The 23408-nt window shown below is 38.3% G+C and overlaps 2 protein-coding genes across 4 annotated transcripts in view; one reads left to right on the top strand and one right to left on the bottom strand.

Moving 5' to 3' along the window:
* Positions 1-17190, bottom strand: part of LOC107549076 (membrane-bound O-acyltransferase domain-containing protein 2-like) — a 35961-nt gene extending 18771 nt beyond the window's left edge. Inside the window, exon 1 of the mRNA XM_016230008.1 lies at positions 16921-17190. Coding sequence (XP_016085494.1) covers positions 16921-17004 — 84 coding nt within the window. The 5' untranslated portion in view covers positions 17005-17190. The remainder of the gene's footprint in view (positions 1-16920) is intronic.
* A 909-nt stretch (positions 17191-18099) lies between these two features.
* LOC107549105 (transcription factor E2f1-like) lies at positions 18100-23147 on the top strand. Of its 3 annotated transcripts, none has more exons than XM_016230055.1 (8): positions 18100-18592; positions 19458-19597; positions 19695-19756; positions 19864-20065; positions 20208-20363; positions 20450-20564; positions 21644-21818; positions 22470-23147. In XM_016230055.1, exons 1-8 carry the CDS (start codon positions 18221-18223, stop codon positions 22922-22924), a joined length of 1677 nt encoding a protein of 558 aa, XP_016085541.1. In that variant the 5' UTR covers positions 18100-18220; the 3' UTR covers positions 22925-23147. The 3 variants fall into 3 exon arrangements, with proteins under 3 accessions (XP_016085541.1, XP_016085539.1, XP_016085542.1); XM_016230053.1 differs by having other exon boundaries at positions 18100-18601; XM_016230056.1 differs by having other exon boundaries at positions 18106-18592; positions 22955-23147.
* The last annotated feature ends 261 nt before the right edge of the window (positions 23148-23408 follow it).

The following is a 23408-nucleotide window of genomic DNA, read 5'->3' as shown; positions in this document are numbered from 1 at the left end:
CAGCCTTTGAAACTGTTTGACAGTGAGTGATTGGCCTTCTCTTACTCTCTTGACTGTTGTGAGGATTGACTCGATACGAGCAGGAGACAAACGTGCCTGCATCGTGGTTGAATCCCACACCACGCCTAAATAAGTGGTTCTCTGTAATGGAGAAAGCACACTTTCTTGGTGTTTAGTCTTAACCCCAGCTCTCTTATATGGGCGAGGACGACATCTCGATGCCGAGCCACCATCTGCTCTGATTGAGCTAGTATTAACCAATTGTCGATGTAATTGAGTATGCGGATGCCCTGGATTGACAGAGGAGCCAGAGCAGCATCCACACACTTCGTGAAAGTGCGGGGTGAGAGTGACAGGCCAAAGGGAAGAACTCGATATTGGCATGCTTTGCCCCCGAAGGCAAATCTCAGGAACTTCTAGTGTTGAGGAAGGATGGAAACATGGAAATAAGCGTCTTTGAGATCTATCGTAACAAACCAGTCCTTGGACTGGATTTGAGATACTATCTGCTTGATAGTGAGCATCTTGAACCGAAGCCGTTTGATAGCGCGGTTCAGAAGACGGAGATCTAAGATCGGACGCAACCCCCCATCCTTCTACGGAACGATGAAGTAACGGCTGTAGAACCCGGATGCTCTCTCAAGAGGCGGAACACGTTCTATGTCCCCCTTCCTCAAGAGAGTATCTACTTCTTGTTCCATTACCAGAGCCTGCTCAGGGCCCACTAGTGTGGGAATGACCCCGCTGAAACGAGGCGGGCGAGAACCGAACTGGATTCTGTAACCTTTCTCTACAATCTGCAGGACCCATTTTGAAACATTTCGTAGAAGTTTCCACACTGCCAAAAAATCTACTAAGGGAACCAGCCTCTTGAGTGGTGTTATTAGAGGAGCCAGTTCAGTGCCCTGAAGTGGATGACCGGCAGGGAACGACCAACCTGACTGCTGTAGCCCCCTCACATGAGGGGACGAGCTCTCCCGTGCCACACTGTCGCCGGGCGGCAGCTGGGAATTTCGCTCGTCGGAGCTCACTGAGCCCTGAAGCACCGAGGGTGGCAGGGGTATCATTGAGTATGCGGATGCCCTGGATTGACAGAGGAGCCAGAGCAGCATCCACACACTTCGTGAAAGTGCGGGGTGAGAGTGACAGGCCAAAGGGAAGAACTCGATATTGGCATGCTTTGCCCCCGAAGGCAAATCTCAGGAACTTCTAGTGTTGAGGAAGGATGGAAACATGGAAATAAGCGTCTTTGAGATCTATCGTAACAAACCAGTCCTTGGACTGGATTTGAGATACTATCTGCTTGATAGTGAGCATCTTGAACCGAAGCCGTTTGATAGCGCGGTTCAGAAGACGGAGATCTAAGATCGGACGCAACCCCCCATCCTTCTACGGAACGATGAAGTAACGGCTGTAGAACCCGGATGCTCTCTCAAGAGGCGGAACACGTTCTATGTCCCCCTTCCTCAAGAGAGTATCTACTTCTTGTTCCATTACCAGAGCCTGCTCAGGGCCCACTAGTGTGGGAATGACCCCGCTGAAACGAGGCGGGCGAGAACCGAACTGGATTCTGTAACCTTTCTCTACAATCTGCAGGACCCATTTTGAAACATTTCGTAGAAGTTTCCACACTGCCAAAAAATCTACTAAGGGAACCAGCCTCTTGAGTGGTGTTATTAGAGGAGCCAGTTCAGTGCCCTGAAGTGGATGACCGGCAGGGAACGACCAACCTGACTGCTGTAGCCCCCTCACATGAGGGGACGAGCTCTCCCGTGCCACACTGTCGCCGGGCGGCAGCTGGGAATTTCGCTCGTCGGAGCTCACTGAGCCCTGAAGCACCGAGGGTGGCAGGGGTATCAGTGAAGCTCCGTGAGGGCACTGAGGGGGATCGGGCACTGTATACTGAGGTGTTATCCTATCCTCCCCAGGTGGGGCTGCCCTCAGGGGCCTGACGATGGTGGCGTCAGGACCGCTTAGTCAAGGTCCTCTTTGACAAAATAACGGTCCGCAGATCCGTCTTCGGTCTAGAAGACCCCGACTGAGAGCGTTGCCCCGCCCCCCGTTCTTTCTTCTGTTTTTGAGACTGGTGGTATGAGGAGCTTGATGGCCGGGGCTGCTCCCGCCGTATAAGCTTTCCCAACAAGACTAGATGTCAGCCTAACGGGCCTGGTGGGAAGCTTCGGGGCCTTCAGGGACGATGCTGAAGATGGGGAGAGATAACTTGCAAGCGTCTGCTCCACCATTGGCATCACCATATCCCTTCTCATTCAGCCCCACGATGTTGGAATAATTTGAGACTGTGGGGCTGTAGATACGGGATGAATACAGTTTCTCCCACGATCTTGACACCTCGGCATAGAGATTGGGGGAAAACGGAAGGCCCCGTCGTGAAGGCTGTGATCTAGCTCTCAGGAAATGCTCATTTATTTAGATGAAATGCTCATCTAATTTACTTTTAGGACAAGCGTCCTGTTTCTCGGCTGGCCAATCGATATTTAATTTGGCTACAGCATGAGTCACAACCTCCACGAGCTCCTCATACGCAAGGGACTGTGGTGGCGAGTCCACAGTCTCCTCTGTCTCGACACTCATCACATCCAACTCCTCGGAGGAAGATAGATGAAGTGCCTGGCTCTCTCTCTGGGGGGCAGAAACCGCACCGCGGGCTTCCAATCCCTGTGAGGGAGCCGTGGATCTAGCGGGTGAGGACTGTGAAAAGGACGAGCCCGTCTCGGATCCCATCGCTAAATCCACTTGCGATCCCCATGACAACAGTCTATGCTGCGCCTCGGCAACAGCAGGACCGCTGCCAGTGGGATCGTGAGCATGGCCGCTCTCATCAAACACGGTCAGGCGAGAGCGGAACACGCGCAGCGAGAGCAACTCGCAGTCATGACAATCAGCTCCCTTGAGAGCTGACCGTGCATGCTCCGCTCCTAAACAAACAACACACAGATCGTGTGTATCCCCCGCTGCCAGATATCGTGGGCAGGGAGGAACACAATGTCTGTAATGCCGTTCGCTCGCCATAGACTTGCTTTTGACATGATTGATATGCTTGTGGCTGACAGACAACAATAAATAGGACTGAAACATACACAGAGCGCTACTGAAGAGCAGAAGCTAACTTGCGCTCTGCCGGATGCGCTTTTATACTTCCTGGTGCTCACGTCACCCCACTCGTGACGTCTCGCTGCTCCATTGGGCTGATTTTACACATGCTTCAGAACGCGGTCATGCAAAGGTATTCCCAAAGTGATTCTCGACGCAGCTCGAGTTCCTGAAGGGGAACTACAGTATTTGACACTGGAAACATGTCACTTGCCCCAGGTGTGAAGATTATTATTTAAAGACAATGGAATTTAGAAGAAATAATAAGCAATCAAAATCAAAACAAACCACGACTAGCAGGGTCAGAGAACAAGGATTCAACCCTGTTCCAGGAGAACGTCAGAAGGTTGGCAGGACTCAGTGAGGTTCCTGCAGTATTTCAGGACCCTGTAAGCCTTGTGACCTACTTAAGACAATGCCTTGAGCGTCACACTGACATGCTTCTCATGAAAGCCAAAGACATCCACAGCATGAGACTGGGAGTTGTTTCTTGAGTGGAAACAGCTGTGAAACTTCTACTTCAAATCATCTGAAGACAGATATATATATATCGTCAAATAAATTCAAACATTTTAACATCTGTAAAGAGCTTAATTCCTATGCTTTATACATATAACAATCATCATAAGTCTGCAGAATAGCTACTTTTCTGGTATGTGTGGCACATTAAGGGAAAAATAGATACTATACTGAAACAGACAAGGGTGGTCATCAAAACTCTAAATTTAATCTGCTAACAAAATGAACAGGGCCCTAACCACAAGGAATACACTGATATTAAAATTCAGGTCAATAAAATAAGCTGATAAATACTTTTATGGTAACTGAAAAATGGCCTTTAAAAAATTACATTCAAAACATTATAAAGATATTATTAAAATAATAAAATATCTAAACATAAAACCAAAAACTAAACTCAATTTTAGATACTTCAAGGTTTTTATTAGTATTTAGTTTTGTTTTGGTTAGTATTTTGTTAACTTCAAACAAAGACAGAATTCACACACCACACAATAAACTGTATTTCTGTCCTCATCAACAAAATCTGCATTCAACTTCTGTAGAATAACACTTAATAAATCCACCACAACAAGGACACCACCTGTTTTTGCGACATCCAGTTCATCTGTCAAGCGTGGTCTGCAAACCAGACCAAGAGGGTTATGGGAGTTCCTTGGCAGCATGCTTTAACTTGTATATGTAGCACTAGCAATGCTGTATTGTAAACTCATCAAAAGACATCTCGAGCTCCAAGTAATCAATATAAATCAAAAATCATGCTAAATGACAGATGACAGCACGGTAATATTATAAGAGATCCATGTGTCTTTTGAGATTACCTGAGCTTGGATGTAATAAAAATCTTAACTAAAATCATGTCCCTTTGAATTAGGTTTACTACTTTCAAGTCTTGGAACACTTAACCACATTTACATTGACAGCAAAAAGCTGTCCATTATGAACAACTGCTCATGAACGCCAAGCACACCGTTTGATGCTGAGACTGAATAATGCTGGTAAGAAATTGAGTTAGTTATAATTATGAAGGCTTACATAATGTCTCAGACACAACATAAAATAATCCTTGACAGATGAAGGATTATCAGTCGGTTTTGACAGAGGCTTGTTTGCCAGCTTCTGTCACTTTCTTTGCAGACTTCCTGTTGCTCTCTCACTCAGTTTCATCTGTCCATCTGTCACACTTGCAGCAAGCACACACAATACACTTAATAAGCCAGTTAGTTAGTTAGTTAGTTAGTTATAGGAAATCACACAGCTAAAAGGTCAAAATCAGTCATAAATGTGCCATAAGAAATGGCCTTGGCCCTAATTTTAAATATTTGACACCAGCACCGTTCATGCTGGCCCAACCCAGTCTTGAGCTATAGCCACAGTGTCAAACATTTCAACACAAAGCCACAAAAAAAGCATTTTAGCTGCATTGTGTGGTAAGACAAATCATACTAATAATTCATAAAACAGGTAATGTCTCCAAAAGAAAGCGCAACTTCATTTCACTTTGCAGTGGCAGATTGCGTTCTGATTCTCAGCACCCACTAAACAGAGAGCACAACCTGCTTAGATTCAGACTTTCAGAGATTCAGAGAAAAGGTACCATGAAAGATGACACCAACTCAATATATCAATACAGATTATAAAGCATGCTCTCATAAGCGTTTAATGTTAAGGGCAGTCAAGGAGAGAGGAGAGGAAAGAGGGGCTCTAGCAAACATTTTTACAGAAGAACGTTAAAAAGGCTCATTCACAAGCTCTGCCTTAACAGCCAGTTGTAAATGAAAGAGGCTGGAAAACAAAAACCCTGGAAAAACAGGCCAAGTTACTGAACTCGATAACACCCATCTGAAGCTGGTACACTTTTGACATTTTGACACAACAACATGAGCCCATTTCTGTTACTGCTTTATCATTTTGCAAAAAGGTCTTGATAAAATTGACTTCAAGTGAAACTATTAAACTTAAATTGGGGTGATTTAATGCAATCATAAAAGCTAAGGAGTAATTGTCTGTGCTAGAACATAAGGGAATTTATGGAAGCTCCTTTGTGATTTCTCGTAAGAAGACGACATTTTTGTTGATTTTATTCCATAAATTATTAAACAGCCTTTTTAATAACCATATTAAGAGTCAAATATAAGGTAAATATGATAGCAAATTTAACTCAGAAATACTGTTGAAAACCTTTATTATTTAAAAATGCCTTTTTTTTTACATTTTTAAAAATCGAATACATATAAAACAAAACAAAACTGGGTAATTTATTTGTGTAATTAATTTATATATATATGTGTGTGTGTGTGTGTGTGTGTGTGTGCGCGTGTAAATGCCTTTTTTTTTACATTTTTAAAAATCTAATACATATAAAACAAAACAAAACTGGGTAATTTATTTGTGTAATTAATTTATATATATATGTGTGTGTGTGTGTGTGTGTGTGTGTGTGTGCGCGTGTGTGTATTAGGGCTGTCAGTTTAACGCGTTAACTTAATTAGTTATGGAAAAAACAACGCGATTAAAATATTTCAGCGTAGTTAACACACTGGCCCCACCCCCAGACCTGTACGTCATCTTACATTTCATACAGACTGTTGACAAATATGATGCAGAGCAACAACTCCATAAATGCAGTTATGCCCTAAAATTCAAGATATTGGGGCAAAAAAAATGCCCTTGTATGAGTTTTTGTCTCATATATTTATATCATATGTGACCCTGGACCACAAAACCAGTCATAGTAGCACAGGTATATTTGTAGCAATAGCCAAAAGTTGTAAACGTTGTATGGGTCAAAATGATCGATTTTTCTTTCGTGCCAAAAATCATTAGTATATTAAGTAACGATCATGTTCCATTAAGATATTTTGTTAATTTCCTACCGTAAATAAATCAAAACGTAATATTTTGATTAGTAATATGAATTGCTAAGGACCTTATTTGGACAACTTTAAAGGCGATTTTCTCAATGTTTAGATTTTTTTGTACCCTCAGATTCCAGATTTTCAAATAGTTGCATCTCGGCCAAATATTGTCCCACCACAAATCAATGGAAAGCTTATTTATTCAGCTTTAAGATGATGTATAAATCTCAATTTCGAAAAATTGACACTTAAAGGGGTCATATGATGTTGCTAAAAATAACATTATTTTGTGTATTTGGTGTAATGAAATGTGTTTATGCGGTTTAAGGTAAAAAAAAAACACATTATTTTCCACATACTGTACATTATTGTTTCTCCTCTATGCCCCGCCTTTCTGAAACGCGTAGATTAATACAAAGCTCATCGGTCTGAAAAGCAAGGTGTGCTCTGATTGGCCAGCTATCCTGTGCATTGTGATTGGCCGAATACCTCAAGCATGTGACGGAAATGTTACGCCCCTTACCATACTGTGATGGCGTGTCCCGGCCGGAGCAACGAGACAAAAAACATTCAAACCCATTATAAACGAGGCATTTGTTGCATCCAGTGTATGGAAGAAAAATAATGTCATATGTCTTTGAAACAAAAAAGCACATTAAATAGCACTAACTGAAAAAATAATGCATTGCATTAACAGTGCTTGCATTTTAATGTCTTGTATTTCCAGGGCTTGCATTTTTAGGTCCTGAAATTTAACATAGTTGTTTATTTAAGCTGTGAATATTTCAATTCTAATTATTTCACTCACATTTTCATAATTAAAAATTCAATAATTCATATTCACCTTCTAGAATTCACTTCCAAAATATACAATGTTTAAAAATACGATGTATAATATTCTACAGGCAAATTTCAGTCAATTCGCTTCCACAAATTCAGCGCTTAAAATTCAACAGAAAATTCAGCATTGCACATCCGGGAACTGCAGGATTAGCAGTAGAGCACCGATGCATGATCTCCAGCTGCTGTCAGTCGCTCACCAGCAGGTGGCGCAAGCAGCTGTTGATGAAGACCAAAGCAACAGGTGGATCAACTCATTCATTCACAAAAACTGATCTGCAGAAATGGAGCAAGCTCTAAGTAGAAGTTTTGATTATCGGGCCAGTATAAACATGTGAAAAAGCAGATTGTGTGAATGTTTAATTCAACATCTTTGCTGTTTCCCGTGGCCTACATGCAAGCAGCTTTCTCTACCACAAAGGAGATAATAATGCTATTTTACCCAACACTGAAGTACAGAACTAACGTTACATCTGAGGAAGACATATATTACTTTCGGTTGCTTAGTTTCCTTTACTTGTATCATGGCTTGTGTGACGCTGTGCTGTAATTCTGGGGTTCCTCTCATACATCACACTCCAGGATTCCCCAACGAGCGTAACGCGCCTCAAATATTATATATATATATATATATATATATAATATAATATAATATAATTTCTAATACAATGTTAAACCAACATTTTGATGCTTATGCCAAACATAGATTAAACACAAACAAAAAAACAGTTGTCCCTGTGTCCCATAACTTATTGTCAAAGTACGGTGGATGCCTAAAGCATTTTATCCAATACCCATGTGACATGAGGAACTCAAATAACAGCCTTGAACCTGCTCACCTTCATCAATAACTCAGCACGTCTGCACTGCTCCATGCTGACATGTTAGTGTTCCTATGAAGCAAGCTAGCCATAAAAGTTGGACCTCTCCTTCATTCTGTCTCACTCTATCTTCTTTAATTAATGATCTTTGATGCGTCTCATTACATTCCTAGTCTCCATTATGTCCAGGTTACCTGGTGCCTGATGTCCAGTGTCACTGCAGAGGAACCTGAGCAGAGGTCCTCATCACCACAGAGCACAGGCTACAGCTGTCTGCACCCCGCTGGAGATAAAACTACATCTGAGAATCAGCCAAACCTACAAATTCTGATAAGTAGCAGATGAATCCGATTTCTTTCTCTACGAGTGACTCAGAGGCAGAGGACCGTGCTTGGGCTTGGCTAGAAATATCCTGGAGATTCATCAAGGTCAGCTGACGCAGGGAAAGCGAAAGGCCTCTACACTTCATCAGGTGGTGAATGTCACCGCTGAGATGCTAAATGTGACAATTGTCAGAACAAATTAAATTGAGACTGAACACAGAGAATGAATAAAAGAACAGGGGATTTCAAAAGTACTTGGTGAGTTTAGCAAGAATATAAAGTTGTTTCAGAGGCAGAGTTTTTTTGACAAAAGAGAAATACTGGGGAAAATGTGCACTGATAAATACCACAATAAATCTGGAGTGATGTCCTTTTGAAGTAACTATAGGGTCAATATTAATTTCAAGCTGACTCACGAATAATAATGTTGCACTGTCACACAAAATCAAACAATATCTGTCAGCAAAACAAAGCACAACAAATGTTAATGTGTAAAACAACAAACAAAAAACAACAACAACAAATAAAATGTCTGCACTCATTATAGTGAACATATAAGCTGTATATGTGGGTTCCACACATACATTTAAAAACCTTCACATTTCATAGTGTTCAGTAAAAACTGCTACATTCAGCTGAGCTTTGCATACTATGGCATATTTATGGTGTTCAATGTTAAATGGCCTGTATGGTGAGTAAAAATAATTATAATAATTATAATAATGAAGAATTATTGCTTCAATTATAGAAATTTAGTTTAGGAGGGACAATCTGATTGGCCAAACCAATAAGCAAAAGGGAAAGTATTTGGGAAACCTGTTTAAGAACAATCACTATTTTTGCAGTTCGTTTTGGTATCGCTAGAGGCAGTCCTTGAGAAGCCTGTTGCTAGGACACGGTTCTCCTAAAAATAAAAGAGGACACTGAGGTGCAGAATGAAAGCTGCCCGCTGCAGTCATCGGTCTTTTCAGCTGTCACTGGCCACACGCTTGGCCTGATTGATTTGCTCTCCACTCCGAGCACTTCTATGGAGATCAAAGCAAAGTAACCTTTTTCATATCTCTTGCAGTGAGATGCAACTGAAACCCAATTACATTTTTATTCTGCATGGGATATAATGTGATATAGAGCTGTGATCCAGTACTAAGAGGGGAAATATTCCATTAATCTGGTTTAACTTCAAGACCCAGCTTTTCAACATCACTAAGCAACCCAACACACATCAAAACAATTTTAAATGACAAAGGTGAACAAAAATACATTTATTAATTGGTTTATTATTGGTTTCTAAATGTATCTTGAATGTTTTAATTAGAGGTCGACCGATATGGATTTCTGGATGGCTGATGATGATAAAGCCAATAGAAGATCACATGATAGAGCACTATTTAATTTAAAGTTAGTAAATACCACATGCATAACAATTGTGAAATTCAATTAATCTTTATTTTACATAATATTTACTACAATAATTAGAAGTAAATAATTCAAAATGAATCAATTAAAAATTTTACTTGTGAAAAATACGTAAAAAAACAGGAAGCAACTTCTTGCTTGATTCTTTACTCATTCTTTTCCCATAAGGAAGTGAGGAAAAACATAAAGTAAACTTTGTAACCAACAGCGCACTCAGTAACGTCAAGTCGGTCCACACTAAGAATCATATTCCAAGTAATTTCACGTATGCAGTGAAAATAATATTAATATGACATGTTCTGTTACACACACACGCACACAAAAAGTAAACTATTGAAGATAGAAAATAGGAGCTCTTGGTGTCTAAACTCAGGCAGTACTGTCAAAATAAACGTCACACTTCCGACAATTACTGAAAAACTTATGGGCCAATGGTGACAATTAAAAAATGCCAAATATTGGCCGATAATAATGGCATTGGCAATCTATTGGTTGACAAATAGTTTTGATTACTCACTCTTGTCTTAAAATGTGCTTATGCAAGTGATTATTAATACAACATTATTACTTTAAAATATAACAACAGAGCACCTGCATTTTTCTTTGTGCGTTCAAATGTAATTTCATACTCCCATTTTCCTTCCAGCGCCCAGTCACATATCAAACATCCGAAATCAAACCTTTTTATCAATCTTGCTTCCTAGCCATGAGGGTCCATCATAACATTTACACAAGAAGCATTTGTGGTAGGGTAAGCTCTACAACACTTAACCCATTAATCTCCCTAACCAAATGCCTGACCTTGGCTATGGCATTGGAATTACATGACATGATTAAATCGCTCTTGAGCACTAAGTGCTCCCACCAAACAGTGCATTACATACTCAATTATTTATCGGTGCTGCTAATGCAATTGGTGCACTCATGATCCCGTCAACTGAGCAGGTAAGGATAACCATTATATAACATAAAACACAAGCCCTTGACGCTACAGTGAAATCTGGAGGAGATGGACCACTCCAATAAGAGCTTCAAAAGCAACGCATGATGGATATTAAGATTGAATGAGCTTTTGTCTTTGGTATGCAAAGGAAAAAATTGGTATGCAAAGGCAAAGGCATAATTTATCTTAAAAATGGACTGGAGTTGGAGTGGAATGGATATCAGTTATCCTTGCTTGCACTTAGCATCAGTTATAGATCCAATGACCTTATTATTGCATTTCAATGGATTCTACAGAGCTCTTCATGCCACAGGATTGGCCACAAAAACTTTCAAAAGAAAGTGATTTCATGCAACAACATTTCACAAAACACTTTGAGATAAAATGTCATTTCTAATCATTTTTATCAATTGCAAAAACTTTAAAGGACTAAAAGATAAAACAATTAGGAGTCCATTTTCGGGGTCTTTATGCATTTGGGATGCACAATATTAAAACAACAGATATATATATATATATAAAATTTAAATAATTAAAATGCACATAATAAATGTTATCAAAAATAACTTCAAATGCACATTATGAAATAATGGCAAAGATAATCTAAATGCAAAAATTTAAATAGTCAATATCAACTGATATGGATGAATTAATTTTTAAAAATGTAATAGTGACTCATAACAGATATATTTTTTAATTAATAGCTATTAAAAATTATTATTCCACTTTTGAAAACATGTGTTCCATTCTGCTGTGTTCCATCTGCTGTTTAGAAAGACAATAATGCATCTAAATGCATGATTTTTCAAATGTGTAGCTTTTCACAAAAAAATACCTTTAGAATAAGCACTCTCTGTATGTCTGTATTTCGATTTTAAGGTATTTTAAGTGTTTTTAAATGTCTCCTAGTTAAAAGATTTATAAGGCCAACCTTTGGTTGCACACATAATTCTTGGATAGGCCTTGTTTGTTATGTAATCCACAAAATAGCAATGTGGCAACGTGAGTATTTGTTTTTCTCCAACACATGAGTGAAAATGCTGAGTTACAGAGTAAACCGCAGTCTCTAAAACACTTTCACGCTAGGATTTTTATCCCCTGGAGACCTGCTAAATTAATCTGCATCTTCTGAGAGACTCGGAGAGCCCACTGCTCCACATTACTCAATAAAGAAAAATGATCAAGCAGTTTCCAAATTAAGAGAGCACCATGCCAATTTAGGAACCAAAGAAACATATGACTCACTGAATAGCCTAAACATCCAGAATGTGTTTGAGATTATTTTTAGAGTGTGAATTATTGTTTCCTCAACTACATGTAAATAACACCCAAATCAATCACTAAATCAGCTCACTTATTTAAATCAATTATTTGGACTCCGTTGTTTCCATCAGGATCCCCATGGGAATAATGTTCTCTCCTTGAGCAATTAGCAAAGAGCACTGAGGCTTCCTCTTCCAGTGGGACCAGAAGATCAGGGCTCAGAATCAAAATCAACTCAAAACTACTAGTTGTTGTTAGTTGCTATATAGATGCACATGTAGCGAGCAAATGCTCTGAGATCAGCACTTCATGATTTATTAGCGTAAGCCTTAAACTCAATCAAACTGGCGAAGGCTCCACAGATCAGGTACACAAGAGCTGACTAATGAATTTGGAGGCCTGCACAACAATACACACGGGTGTTATTTGCATTAATGAGGCATGGGGTCTTGGTTAAGCAAAAGTGCAGTTATTGTGGCATTGTTAGATAAGAAAACCGCCTTCCACTTCACCTGTTCATTCAGCCCAAGACACCAACACCTCTCACAGTCAAATGGTTAAGCAGAGCATAAAATGTTAACATGCCACTTCTTGATTCACTAAAGGTCTCAGCAATCCAGCATCCGTGTTGCCTGAGCACTGAATACACTATGCACCGATATGGAAATTCTGGCCAATACCAACAATACTTTTGATGGCATGACAGATAATCAAAAATGGTAGATACAAAATTCTGTCATCTTGATTTAAAAAAAAAAAAGAATTACAAAAATAGTTTTGAATACTATAAATGAATTGATTGCTGAATACATCAGGGATGCACTAATATGGAAATGTTGGCTGATGATACCAATAATTATTTTAATGTCATGGAAGATAATTAATAAATGGCAAATACTCTACATAATTTATATTCAATATTTTTTGGTAAAAACAAATAATAAAAATAAAATTACACTAAAAATAAAATCAATAGTTTGAAATGCTATAATTGAACTGATCACTGAATGCACCATGGATGCATCTATATGGAAATTTTGGCCGATGCCTATAATTATTTTGATGTTATGGCTGATAATCATGCCAGATATACAAAACTGTAAACTATTTTGGTTAAAATTAAAAATAAAACACACTAAAAATAAAATCTATAGTTCCAAAAGCTATAATTGAACTTATAACTGAAAACCAATATGGACATTTTGACTGATACCAATATAATATTGTATTGGCTGCCATTAGATATAAATCTGCATTTTGTTAGGCTGATTACAAACAAAACAAACATTCACCTTAAAAGTCCAGATTTCTGCACAGGCTACAAATTACACCAAGCATCAAATAAAGTGGGAAACTTAAAACAAACACAGACCAACCATCTTTCTTTTATTTTTCATATGAAAAAAATAAATAATTATATATATATATATATTCGTGTTTAACAAAAGATGGGATGGATGCTTTAAGTTTTGGTAACACTAACATATTGGCCGATACAGATAAGACCACAACCCCAGAATACACTTTACATACCCAAACACTTCCCCCTGCTATTGGTCAAACAAACAGACCGTTCTGCCCCCTTTTGACCCAACTATACACGGCTGTGAAATGGCATGTTCTTGATGTGAATCTTAAAAGCCCTGAAGCTGGTGACCTGCTGTGACCTCAGAACAACAAATAAATGTGCTGTCATTTGATGAATGCGGCTGTAATGTGTACAAAACAGAACCGAAGAAGACATCCTGTTGTAGAGGGAACGAGGGAAATCGTCTGATCCAAACTAACCACAAACTGCACAAGAGACAAAAGGCATTAGAGACTTTCTCTCTTTTAGGCCCAAGTGTAACAGGAGTCCAGTTTCTGGCAGAGAGAGAGCAATGCTAGCCGAGTACTGCTCACATTACAGTCTGTTCTCACTTTAGAGTTATTCTCCATCAACAGGACACCTTAGAGGAGGTAACTTTTCTACGAAACCTACATCTAAAGTGTCTATATATGGAGCATACGCGACCACTCCATAGTTTGAGGTCTGGATGATTTTTCTTTAAAGAAATTGATACTTTTATTCAGTAAGATGCAATCATGGTTTCCACAAAAACTGTTTGCAGCAGTGATGATAATAATTCATATTTTTGAGCACCAAATCAGGATATTAGAATGATTTTTGAAAGATCGTGTGACACTGAAGAGTAACGGCTGCTAAAAATCATCACAGAAATATATATAAAATATATTAAAACAGAAACAGCTATTTTAAACTGTAGTAATACTTCATGATATTATTGTATTAGTGTATTTTTAATCAAATAAATACAGTCTTCGTGTGCATAAGAGAATTCTTTAAAAACATTTAAAAATCTCACTGACCCCAAGCCTTTGAACAGAATGTTTTCCTTTTGTTTGCAGTAAAAATGTGTGCACAGACAGCTCCATCTCTTCAAATGTCTTTACTAAAATCCTCTCGGTACTAAATCAATATAGAAGCATTTTGGTGTTTGGTTTCATAAAACCAGTGTCTGAACAATCCACATAATCACGACATTTTTTACAAAGTTAGATATTGCATAAACCAATGGCTTGTGTCCATTCTTTAATAAAATCTTGTCAATCATTTGGTCAGAGATAAAGGGTTAAGGTTAAGATGCTTTTAAACAAAAATCCCAAATTAACATCTATCAATTATCGCTCTGAAATATTTCAGAGAGAAAGGTAATCAGCACCATCAGCATCAATCTTCATAATATGTCGTACACTCCCATAAGCCTCTGTCCCTGACCTTAGGTCATGGTTGTTAGTTTCTTGTTTGGACTCTCATTTAAATATAGCTATACAATACAGGTACAAGCTATTTACAAATCAATAAATGTAGACTTATAAAAATGGTCATTTCAGGTGCAAATGCTTGCAATGTAGGCCGGCCTAATAGCTTTTTTCCCATCTATCATGATAACAAATCTTTAATTCACCGGAAATGTTTTGATATGATATTTATCAATGCAGAGAAAGTCTAACCCTCAAAACATCCTGTTAAAATTGCTTTAATATTTCTTGGGTGAAAATTACACCACATCATTGACCATGCAATGTGATTTCAATGAATTTGTTTTAGTTTGTAAATGTCTTTTAGAGAACACAGATTCAAAACAAGGCAATTACCCAAGCTGCCATTCTCTGTGGTACACACAGAGCCATAGCTGTGTCTCCAAATCTAGTGAGCTGCCTATCTAGACAGCACTTCATGGTCATCCCAAAATGCTGTCTACATAGACCGCTCAGGGGTGGACTTTCCCATTAGGCAAATGTAGGCGACCGCCTTGCGCCCCCAAAAGCCAAGAGCCCCCTAAAATGCTTTTCATAGGATATGCGCATTAAGTGCTGACACGCGAACGGTTGCTGTTTATGGTGTTTATTACCACGACAACCGTCCGAGTTGAACGTGCTTTTTGTGTATCCTGCTTGGAGATGAAAATATTATGCATCTGAAGCTGTAATTAAATAATTGAGAATACAGTCTGTATTATGTGTTTATAATTGTTTTAAATGCCACTTACTCATTTATGAGAAGGAACCAAGTAGAGGACACATACGCCATTACTTTTTTGGTTGATATAATCCTTAGGTGTGTAAATGTGTAATTGCCTTTTCATTATTTTTTCAGTTTTATTTAAATTTTGTAGTTAAAATAATAAATGAATAATAAATAAAATAAAAATAAATGTATTTTGAAGTTTAGAATTAGACAGCCTTTGCACACAGGCTTAGCTGGCAACTAGTGGACTTTCCTCTCAATATAGGCTATATTTTTTCACACTTTTCTCATTCAATATTTCTGGCGTTCCAAAAGCGCCTCCTACTGGCAGAGAATGAACGTTCATTTTCAATAATCCAGTCTGTAGTTTTTGTTCAGACCAATGTGAAAATCCCACATGACCCCGTTTTAAATTAATATAATAATTTATACTTCTGACTCACCCCTGGTTTAAACGCTCAATTGTGAGCTTTATCGTTTTATAATTTGTTTTGTTTTTGTGAAAACCTGTCTCTCAACTGTAAATCAGTTGCTATTTCGGGGTCTACAGCATGAAAGAAAGCCATTATAACATGTACATGAAAATAATGTAGAAACATTGGACACAACTATGGGGCACCATTGTGCAGCAGCAAGTATCACAACAAAAAAGGAACCTCAAGGTTAATCTAGGAAAATTTGTGCAAATGTATTGGGCCCCATTCCTATATTTTACCTGGGGCCCCCAATTAACTAAATCCGCCCCCGAGACAGCTTACTAGACTATGAGCAGCATCCCATATGTAATCATTTTCCTGTACAATATATGTGTGTTAACTTTAAGCAAACAGAAATGATAACCACAACAAAAAAAAACCTTTAAAAAGACTCTCTTGGGTAGCACGACATCGTGACGTTTCCAAAAAAGAGTGCCTGACACCGTCTAGTGTTTTTTTCTCCCCTGTATTATATGATCTACGCCTACATTCATCTAGGTTGTATATTAATTAAATTCGCAAATGTGCACATTTGTAAATCCTCGAGCAGTCCACCATCCATTTCATCACGCAGATGACACATTTCACGAGCACACCATCAACTCCATCCGACGGAAATATGCGATTGCTCAGGAAGACGTCATGAATTTCGGGAGGAAACATTAAAAATGCAACGTTTTTTTCATCGTCCTTACCAAATGTTTTCGTGCACAGCCTGTAAAGGATTTGTAGAAGGACCTGGATGCCAATGAAAGCTGTGATGAGGGTTGTTGTGCCTCCAGTACTCATTTCACAAAATACAAATAACAGAAATGTACCTGATCTAACGGAAGGTTGGTTATCTCGCTTATTGGCTGCAGTAAGTTGGATCCGGTGCAGGCTGATATCGTCTCAGTAGCCATGTTTCGCTATTGTATTAGTTCTGTGCTGTTCTCTATGACAGTGGCAGCCCAGCTCGCCCTGATTCAATCCCACACTCATCCACATCCACATCCACCTCTGGAGAGACTGTTGCTGCTTGCTGCTGTCCACTGCTGGTAAAACAAGGCAGTACAACACCCCACAGTCCGCCAAACGCATTTACAAATCCTACTACAGTGAAGGCTTGACTCATGAATATTAATTATGCAACTTGCGTTCCGTCGATCTGATTGGCTGAAAGGTAGACGTTGGTAAGGGTGCCAGACTTCACTTTGATGGGAAGTCCGACTCATTTCCGCGAAACTTTCGAAAACTTCCTTTAAATTAACTTCCTCAGTTTTTTTTTCGTTTTAATGAACGGTTCTGAAAGGTTGTTTTGTTTTAATGGACGATTCAGCTGTTCTCGTTACAGCTGTATATCTGTTCAAAAGGTACATTATTCTCTTGCTCCCCGGCATGTGATATATTGTCATTGTTACATCTGTTTATAATAAAATAATAATAATAATAATAATAATAAAGCTGTTCTCTTTACGCCATCATCTGCTCTCTCGTTTCCTGGCGATCTGAAATATATAAAATATAAAAGCAGTTATTGTGTTTTATTTTCAAGTTTTGTTTATTAATGTACTTTTATAAGATTTATGTTAATTTAATCATTTGCATTTACAATGAAACCAAAATTATGTTTAATGTTTTTCATTAATAAATTGCTATTTCGGCTATTAAAACAAACTCTGCTTCGTACATGTGTGGAGAGTTGTAAACATGTGCAGTATCCACCAGTACGTGTTTTTGCAACGTTTTTGTTGTTTGGTTAGAATGTAAATTGTTAAATGAGTTGGTGAAACGGAAACATGTAAATTTTATACTATATATGCATATATAGTATAAAATTTGCAACATTTACACATACATATATGCTACAGAATGATGAATGCTCATACATACAGTATGCAAATGAAATGTTGACACGCCTATATCAAATATTAATACATCTACGTAAACAAAACAAGACAATGCAGACATTAAAAAGGATGGTGTAGTATAAAATGGTAGTACTTCTCCATTGCACTAGATGTCACTGGGTACGCTTATCCAATAGAGAAAACATGAAGCAGAAAATCACATCATTTGATTGGTCAGACGGGATCACGTGTTTCGCATTTCCTCTCGTGATGTGTGTAAACATTGCACATGCACGTTGATGTGATTGAATGTGGCGAAATAATCTGGCAGCGTGTAGCGACAATGGTGAAGTGTGTGGTCCAAGGATGCATAAACCACAGGGATCTCAGACCGGGAGAGCAATCGAGCCGTCCGCGCAAGAGGTTTTTCCGTTTCCCCAAAGACAAGGCCCGAGTGAAAGTGTGGCTGGCCGCTTTACGGGAGACTGAGCGCGAAATCACAGATCAACATCAGATTTGCGAGGATCATTTCCTGAGCCATCACATTACGCCGAACGGCATCAGCGCGGACGCCATCCCTATTATGCCCCCTTTAGAGGGACCGGTCTCCGGCTGGAGCTCGTGTGATGAGCTGGAAGAGCACTCGGATCCAGTGGAAGAGGTTAGAAGGGTGCAGTGCATATTCTGACAACCAGCTATATATATATATATATAGTTTGAAAATCATTCTGAATAAAAACAAATCTATTCACATTATGTTGTACGTTTGAAAATAAATAAATAAATTTGCATTTGTGACCCTGGACCACAAAACCAGTTATAATGATTTATACATCTGAAAGCCGAATAAATAAGTTTTCCATTGATGAGGGGTTTGTTAGGATTGGACAATATTTGGCCGAGGTACAACTATTTGAAAATCTGGAATCTGAGGGTGCAAAAAAATCAAAATGTTGAGAAAATCGCCTTTAAAGTTGTCCAAATGAAGTTCTTAGCAATGCATATTACTAATCAAAAATAAAATGTATATATTTACGGTAGGAAATTTACAAAATATCTTCATGGAACATGATCTTTACTTAATATCTTAATGATTTTTGCCATAAAAGAAAAATCGATAATCTGACCCATATAATGCATTTTTGGCTATTGCTACAAATATAGCCGTGCTACTTATGACTGGTTTTGTGGTCCAGGGTCACATTTATTCTTGGATTAACATTACTGTTTCATCCAAAATGATGTGATAAAAGTAATATTAAACAATATTACCTTATTGTTTAAAGCTTTTATTTGGCCATTATTACCTTCTGAGCTCCATATTAACTCTAAATATGTACAGCTGCAAACAGAAATAAAATTCATGAAATAAAATCTATAAAAATAAAATGTTTGCATCTTGTTTAAGAGTTATCAAGAAGAAGTAAAATACATGTGCTCAAATAGCTGGGGCGAGTTTGCTATTAAATACGTTGGGTAACGCTATGCAGTATCAAGTGTTATTAACCTTAATTTTGTCTTGAAAGGGTGGGGTTGCTGCTGAAGATGATCGTTATGATGTGGAGTTTGAGGATTTTGAGGAAAATGATGATGAGGACCACAGTCTTGCAGATGATGGTTCACATAACATGAATAGTCAAGTACAAGGACAGTGTCTCACTGGAAGGTAACACTACAATAAATAACTGCTACAAAAGGAATGTAACAATATTGATTATTTTTATTATTTATTCCCATTCATTATATAATGTCCTTTCTTTTAGTTTAGTCAGCTATCCCAACATTAACAATATGAATCAAGCAACAGGGGCATCCACCAGTCAAGGTATGGGATGTTCTCAAAAGTCTTTAATTCATTCACTTTCTGATGCTGCACAGAATTTGAATGTACTTTGACCAAAGGTTAAAAAATTCTCTCAATTTTCATTCCAGTTCCGAATCGCTCTGACGTTGCTCTTGGACGACTGACCAAACGCTTCATGCAGCTGCTTCACTCGGCACCGAATGGAGTCCTTGACCTCAATGAGGTTACTCGAAAACTGGGCACACGAAAGAGGCGGGTGTATGACATCACTAATGTGCTAGCAGGCATCCAGCTAATCAAAAAGACGTCCAAAAACAAGATCCAGTGGATGTAAGTTTTGACAGAACGTTACTTCCACAGTTCCACAACAAGATTTGGTAGTTTGTAAAAGTGAAATTTGTCCATTGAAATACATTAGTTGGAAGTGAGTCTAGAGGTTTGATTTACACAGTGATTTTTCTATACGTTCAAGGAATCCATCACCAAACAGCAGCTTGGGGAAGCAGTGGAGCGCCAAGACGAAAGCTGACCTACTTCATCTGAAGTCAACGGAGGAGGCCCTTGACTGGCTCATCAAAGACTGCGCCCAACAGCTCTTCGCCCTGACCGACCTCAAAGACAATGCTGAATATCCTCTCATATTTCTGTGATAGTATTTCTAACAAATGTTATAGAAGTTCTTTCAGTTGTTTTTGGTCTTAACTGCTGTTGTACCTCAGCTTATGTGACATATGAGGACATCTGTCAGATTGGTGTTTTCAAGGACCAGACAATAATAGCCATCAGGGCCCCTGAAGAGTCCAAGCTAGAGGTGCCCACTCCCACTGAGGTAAGTGTGAGAGACATACTGAAAGACTTTGAGCCTTTGGTGTCATTTTAAAATGTAATATTTAAATTAGTGCTGTCAAATGATTAATCGCATCCAAAATAAAAGTTTTTGTTTACATAATATATGTGTGTGTACTGTGTATATTTATTATGTATATATAAATACACACACATGCACGTATATATTTAAGAGGAATATGTTGTGTTTATATATGAAATATATTTATATATAAATATAAATATGCATGTAAATACATGTAAATATTTTCAAAATATATACGTGCATGTGTGTGTTTATTTATATATACATAATAAATATACACAGTACACACACATATATTATGTAAACAAAAACTTTTATTTTGGATGCGATTAATCATTTGACAGCACTAATTTTAATTAAGGCTGGGCGGTTTGACAGTATATTTTGGATCCATGTGTGAGGTCTTAAAGTGACAGAAGCTTATATTAGAAGCCTATATTATATCGTTTGCTGTTGTGATTGCCATGACAGGAGTAGTTCTTCCAAAAAAAAAATTTGACTCACCCTCAGGCCATCCAAGAAGTAAGATGAGCTTGTTTCTTCATCAGAACAGAACTGGAGAAATTTAGCATTAAATCACATTCTCACTAATGGATCCTCTGCAGTGAAATACCAACAGCTGATAAAAACATCTCAATAAACAACAAGTAATCCACATGACTCCAGTCCATCAATTCGTATCCTGTGAAGTAAAAAGCTGTGTGTTTGTAATAAACAAATCTATCTTGAAGATGTTTTTAACTTCAAACCATTAATACAAGTCACCTATCCATTACATTGATTTCTCCAGTGGAAAAAATTGTCTCGTCTGAATTGGGAGAAACGGTATGCACAGATCAAGCATAGTTTCTTGGCGAAAAACCTTTCTAAACAAATATGTTGGTGGATTTTGATGTAAAAGGACAACAGGGAAAGGACATTTGCATTTCATTTTGGTTATCTTGACCACCCCTTATTTGAATAATGATTAAAGGACACTCATCTGATAGCTGGAAGGAATATGTGTAAAATGAACTTATATTTACGTCCTGTTCTAGGAATCTATCCAGATCCACTTGAAAGGCTGCCGGGGGCCCATCCACATACTCACCTGTGAGACTGAGGGCCCAAGTGAAGCTGTTGATCCAGCTAACACAGAATCGAAGCTTGTCAAACCAGCCTGCTTTCTAACACTAGAGGAGAGCCGGATACACACACAACCATTAATATCAGGTTAGCCATATTCCACACTTGGATGCATTTTGGCTACTTACAATACGTTTATTTATTTATTTTTTAAGAAATTAATACTTTTATTCAGCAAGAAGGCAGTAAATGGCTCAAAAGTGACAGTAAAGATATTCATAATGTTACACAAGATTTTTATTTCAAATCCTGAATTTTCTATTCATCAATGAATCCTGAAATGTTTCTTGAACAGCAAATCAATATATTAGAATGATTTCTGAAGGAACATGTCACACTGATGACTTGGAGTAATGGCTGCTGAAAATGCAGCTTTGCTATCACAGGAATACATATTTAATATTTAAAAATATAATTTTAAGAATTAAATTTCACAATAATACTGTTTTTACTAATCAAATAAATGCAGCCTTGGTAAGCAAAAGAGACTTTCAAAAACAAAAAAAAATCTTACTGACTCCAAACATTTAAATGGTATTAGCTGTTAAAGAACAAAAATGTCCAGTCAACAAACAAATCTCAGTGCTTGTGGATAGTTATTTAGAAAAGTCCTACATTTGAGACCAGCAGTATGCAATGGACTCTATGCACAAGACGCAGCCTTCGTATCTCCGATTCAACAATGATTCATTTTTGAAGTATAGAACTGTTACAAATATACCCAATATCTCATTGTAGTAAAGGCATCCAGAAAGTTTAAATTTCAACGGCGGGAAGACAGTAGTGCAGCTGAGCATTGTTGTGTTCCATTGTGTTCGGCTTCCTCAAAGTTCAACTCTGTGCTGAGCTTTCACTCTTTCCCCATGGACGAAGAAAGATGCAAAAAGTGGATATGCAACATTCGACGCAAGGATTTAATCATCACTTCCCATATGAGAGTCTGCAGTCGTCATTTCAAGAGAGAAGACGTGAAAGAGCCGTCGACTCCTAAAGGGCGCCGCTTGCTGAAGAAAGAGGCTGTACCAACCTTATTCCAGTGGAACAACTACTCTGATCCAGCACCACTGCAGAGGAGAAAGGGTTCCACTCCAGTGGATGGAGATCCTGCACCTGTGGACCTCTATGAACATGATAATTGTTCAGTTCCTGAACTTGCAGCAGTTGATATTGCATTGGATAGGGCTGCAGAATGATTGACTGAACACGTTTTTTTGTTTTTGCAGATGTTTCAAATACTGTAGCAGCTGTACAGAGCGCTTAAGGACCTAAAAGAAGAGCCTTTGCTTATTTGAGACAAACTAGCCCATCTTAACAGACTTTGTTGGCCTTTTTGGATAGACCACTGTGCATATATTCACTCTGCCGGGTTAAAGACATCATGTGGAGATTTTTGATTTGTAAATATACGGATGAGTATTTTGAACAGTTTTTCTATAACCATTGAGGAAACTTGAAGGTTGTCTTTTGAAAAGGGTGATTTTTTTTTCTCTGACCATCTGACTATGCTGTAAATTAATAAAATTGCTGGTGGTCGAAGATAGACCTTGGACCCTGTTTCAATATGGCAAGATGTCCTTGTTTATTGGGGAGGTCTGAGATTTTTTTTTAATTTTTTTTTGGGAAGGAAATTAATACTTTTATTCAGCAAGGACACATTAAATTAATCAAAAGTGACAA

The sequence above is a fragment of the Sinocyclocheilus grahami genome, unplaced genomic scaffold (assembly GCF_001515645.1).
Source record: "Sinocyclocheilus grahami isolate Dianchi unplaced genomic scaffold, SAMN03320097.WGS_v1.1 scaffold362.1, whole genome shotgun sequence".
Classification (NCBI taxonomy): domain Eukaryota; kingdom Metazoa; phylum Chordata; class Actinopteri; order Cypriniformes; family Cyprinidae; genus Sinocyclocheilus; species Sinocyclocheilus grahami.
The sequence above is the reverse complement of the archived record's forward strand: the minus strand, read 5'-3'. Positions and strand labels throughout refer to the sequence as shown.

Coding starts and splice junctions, on each gene's coding strand:
- LOC107549105 (XM_016230053.1), top strand. CDS start 18,221: ATGCACGTTGATGTGATTGAATGTGGCGAAATAATCTGGCAGCGTGTA. Junction 20,364..20,449: donor GACCTCAAAGACAATGCTGA/ATATCCTCTCAT, acceptor CTGCTGTTGTAC/CTCAGCTTATGTGACATATG. Junction 21,819..22,469: donor CACACAACCATTAATATCAG/GTTAGCCATATT, acceptor ATCTCATTGTAG/TAAAGGCATCCAGAAAGTTT.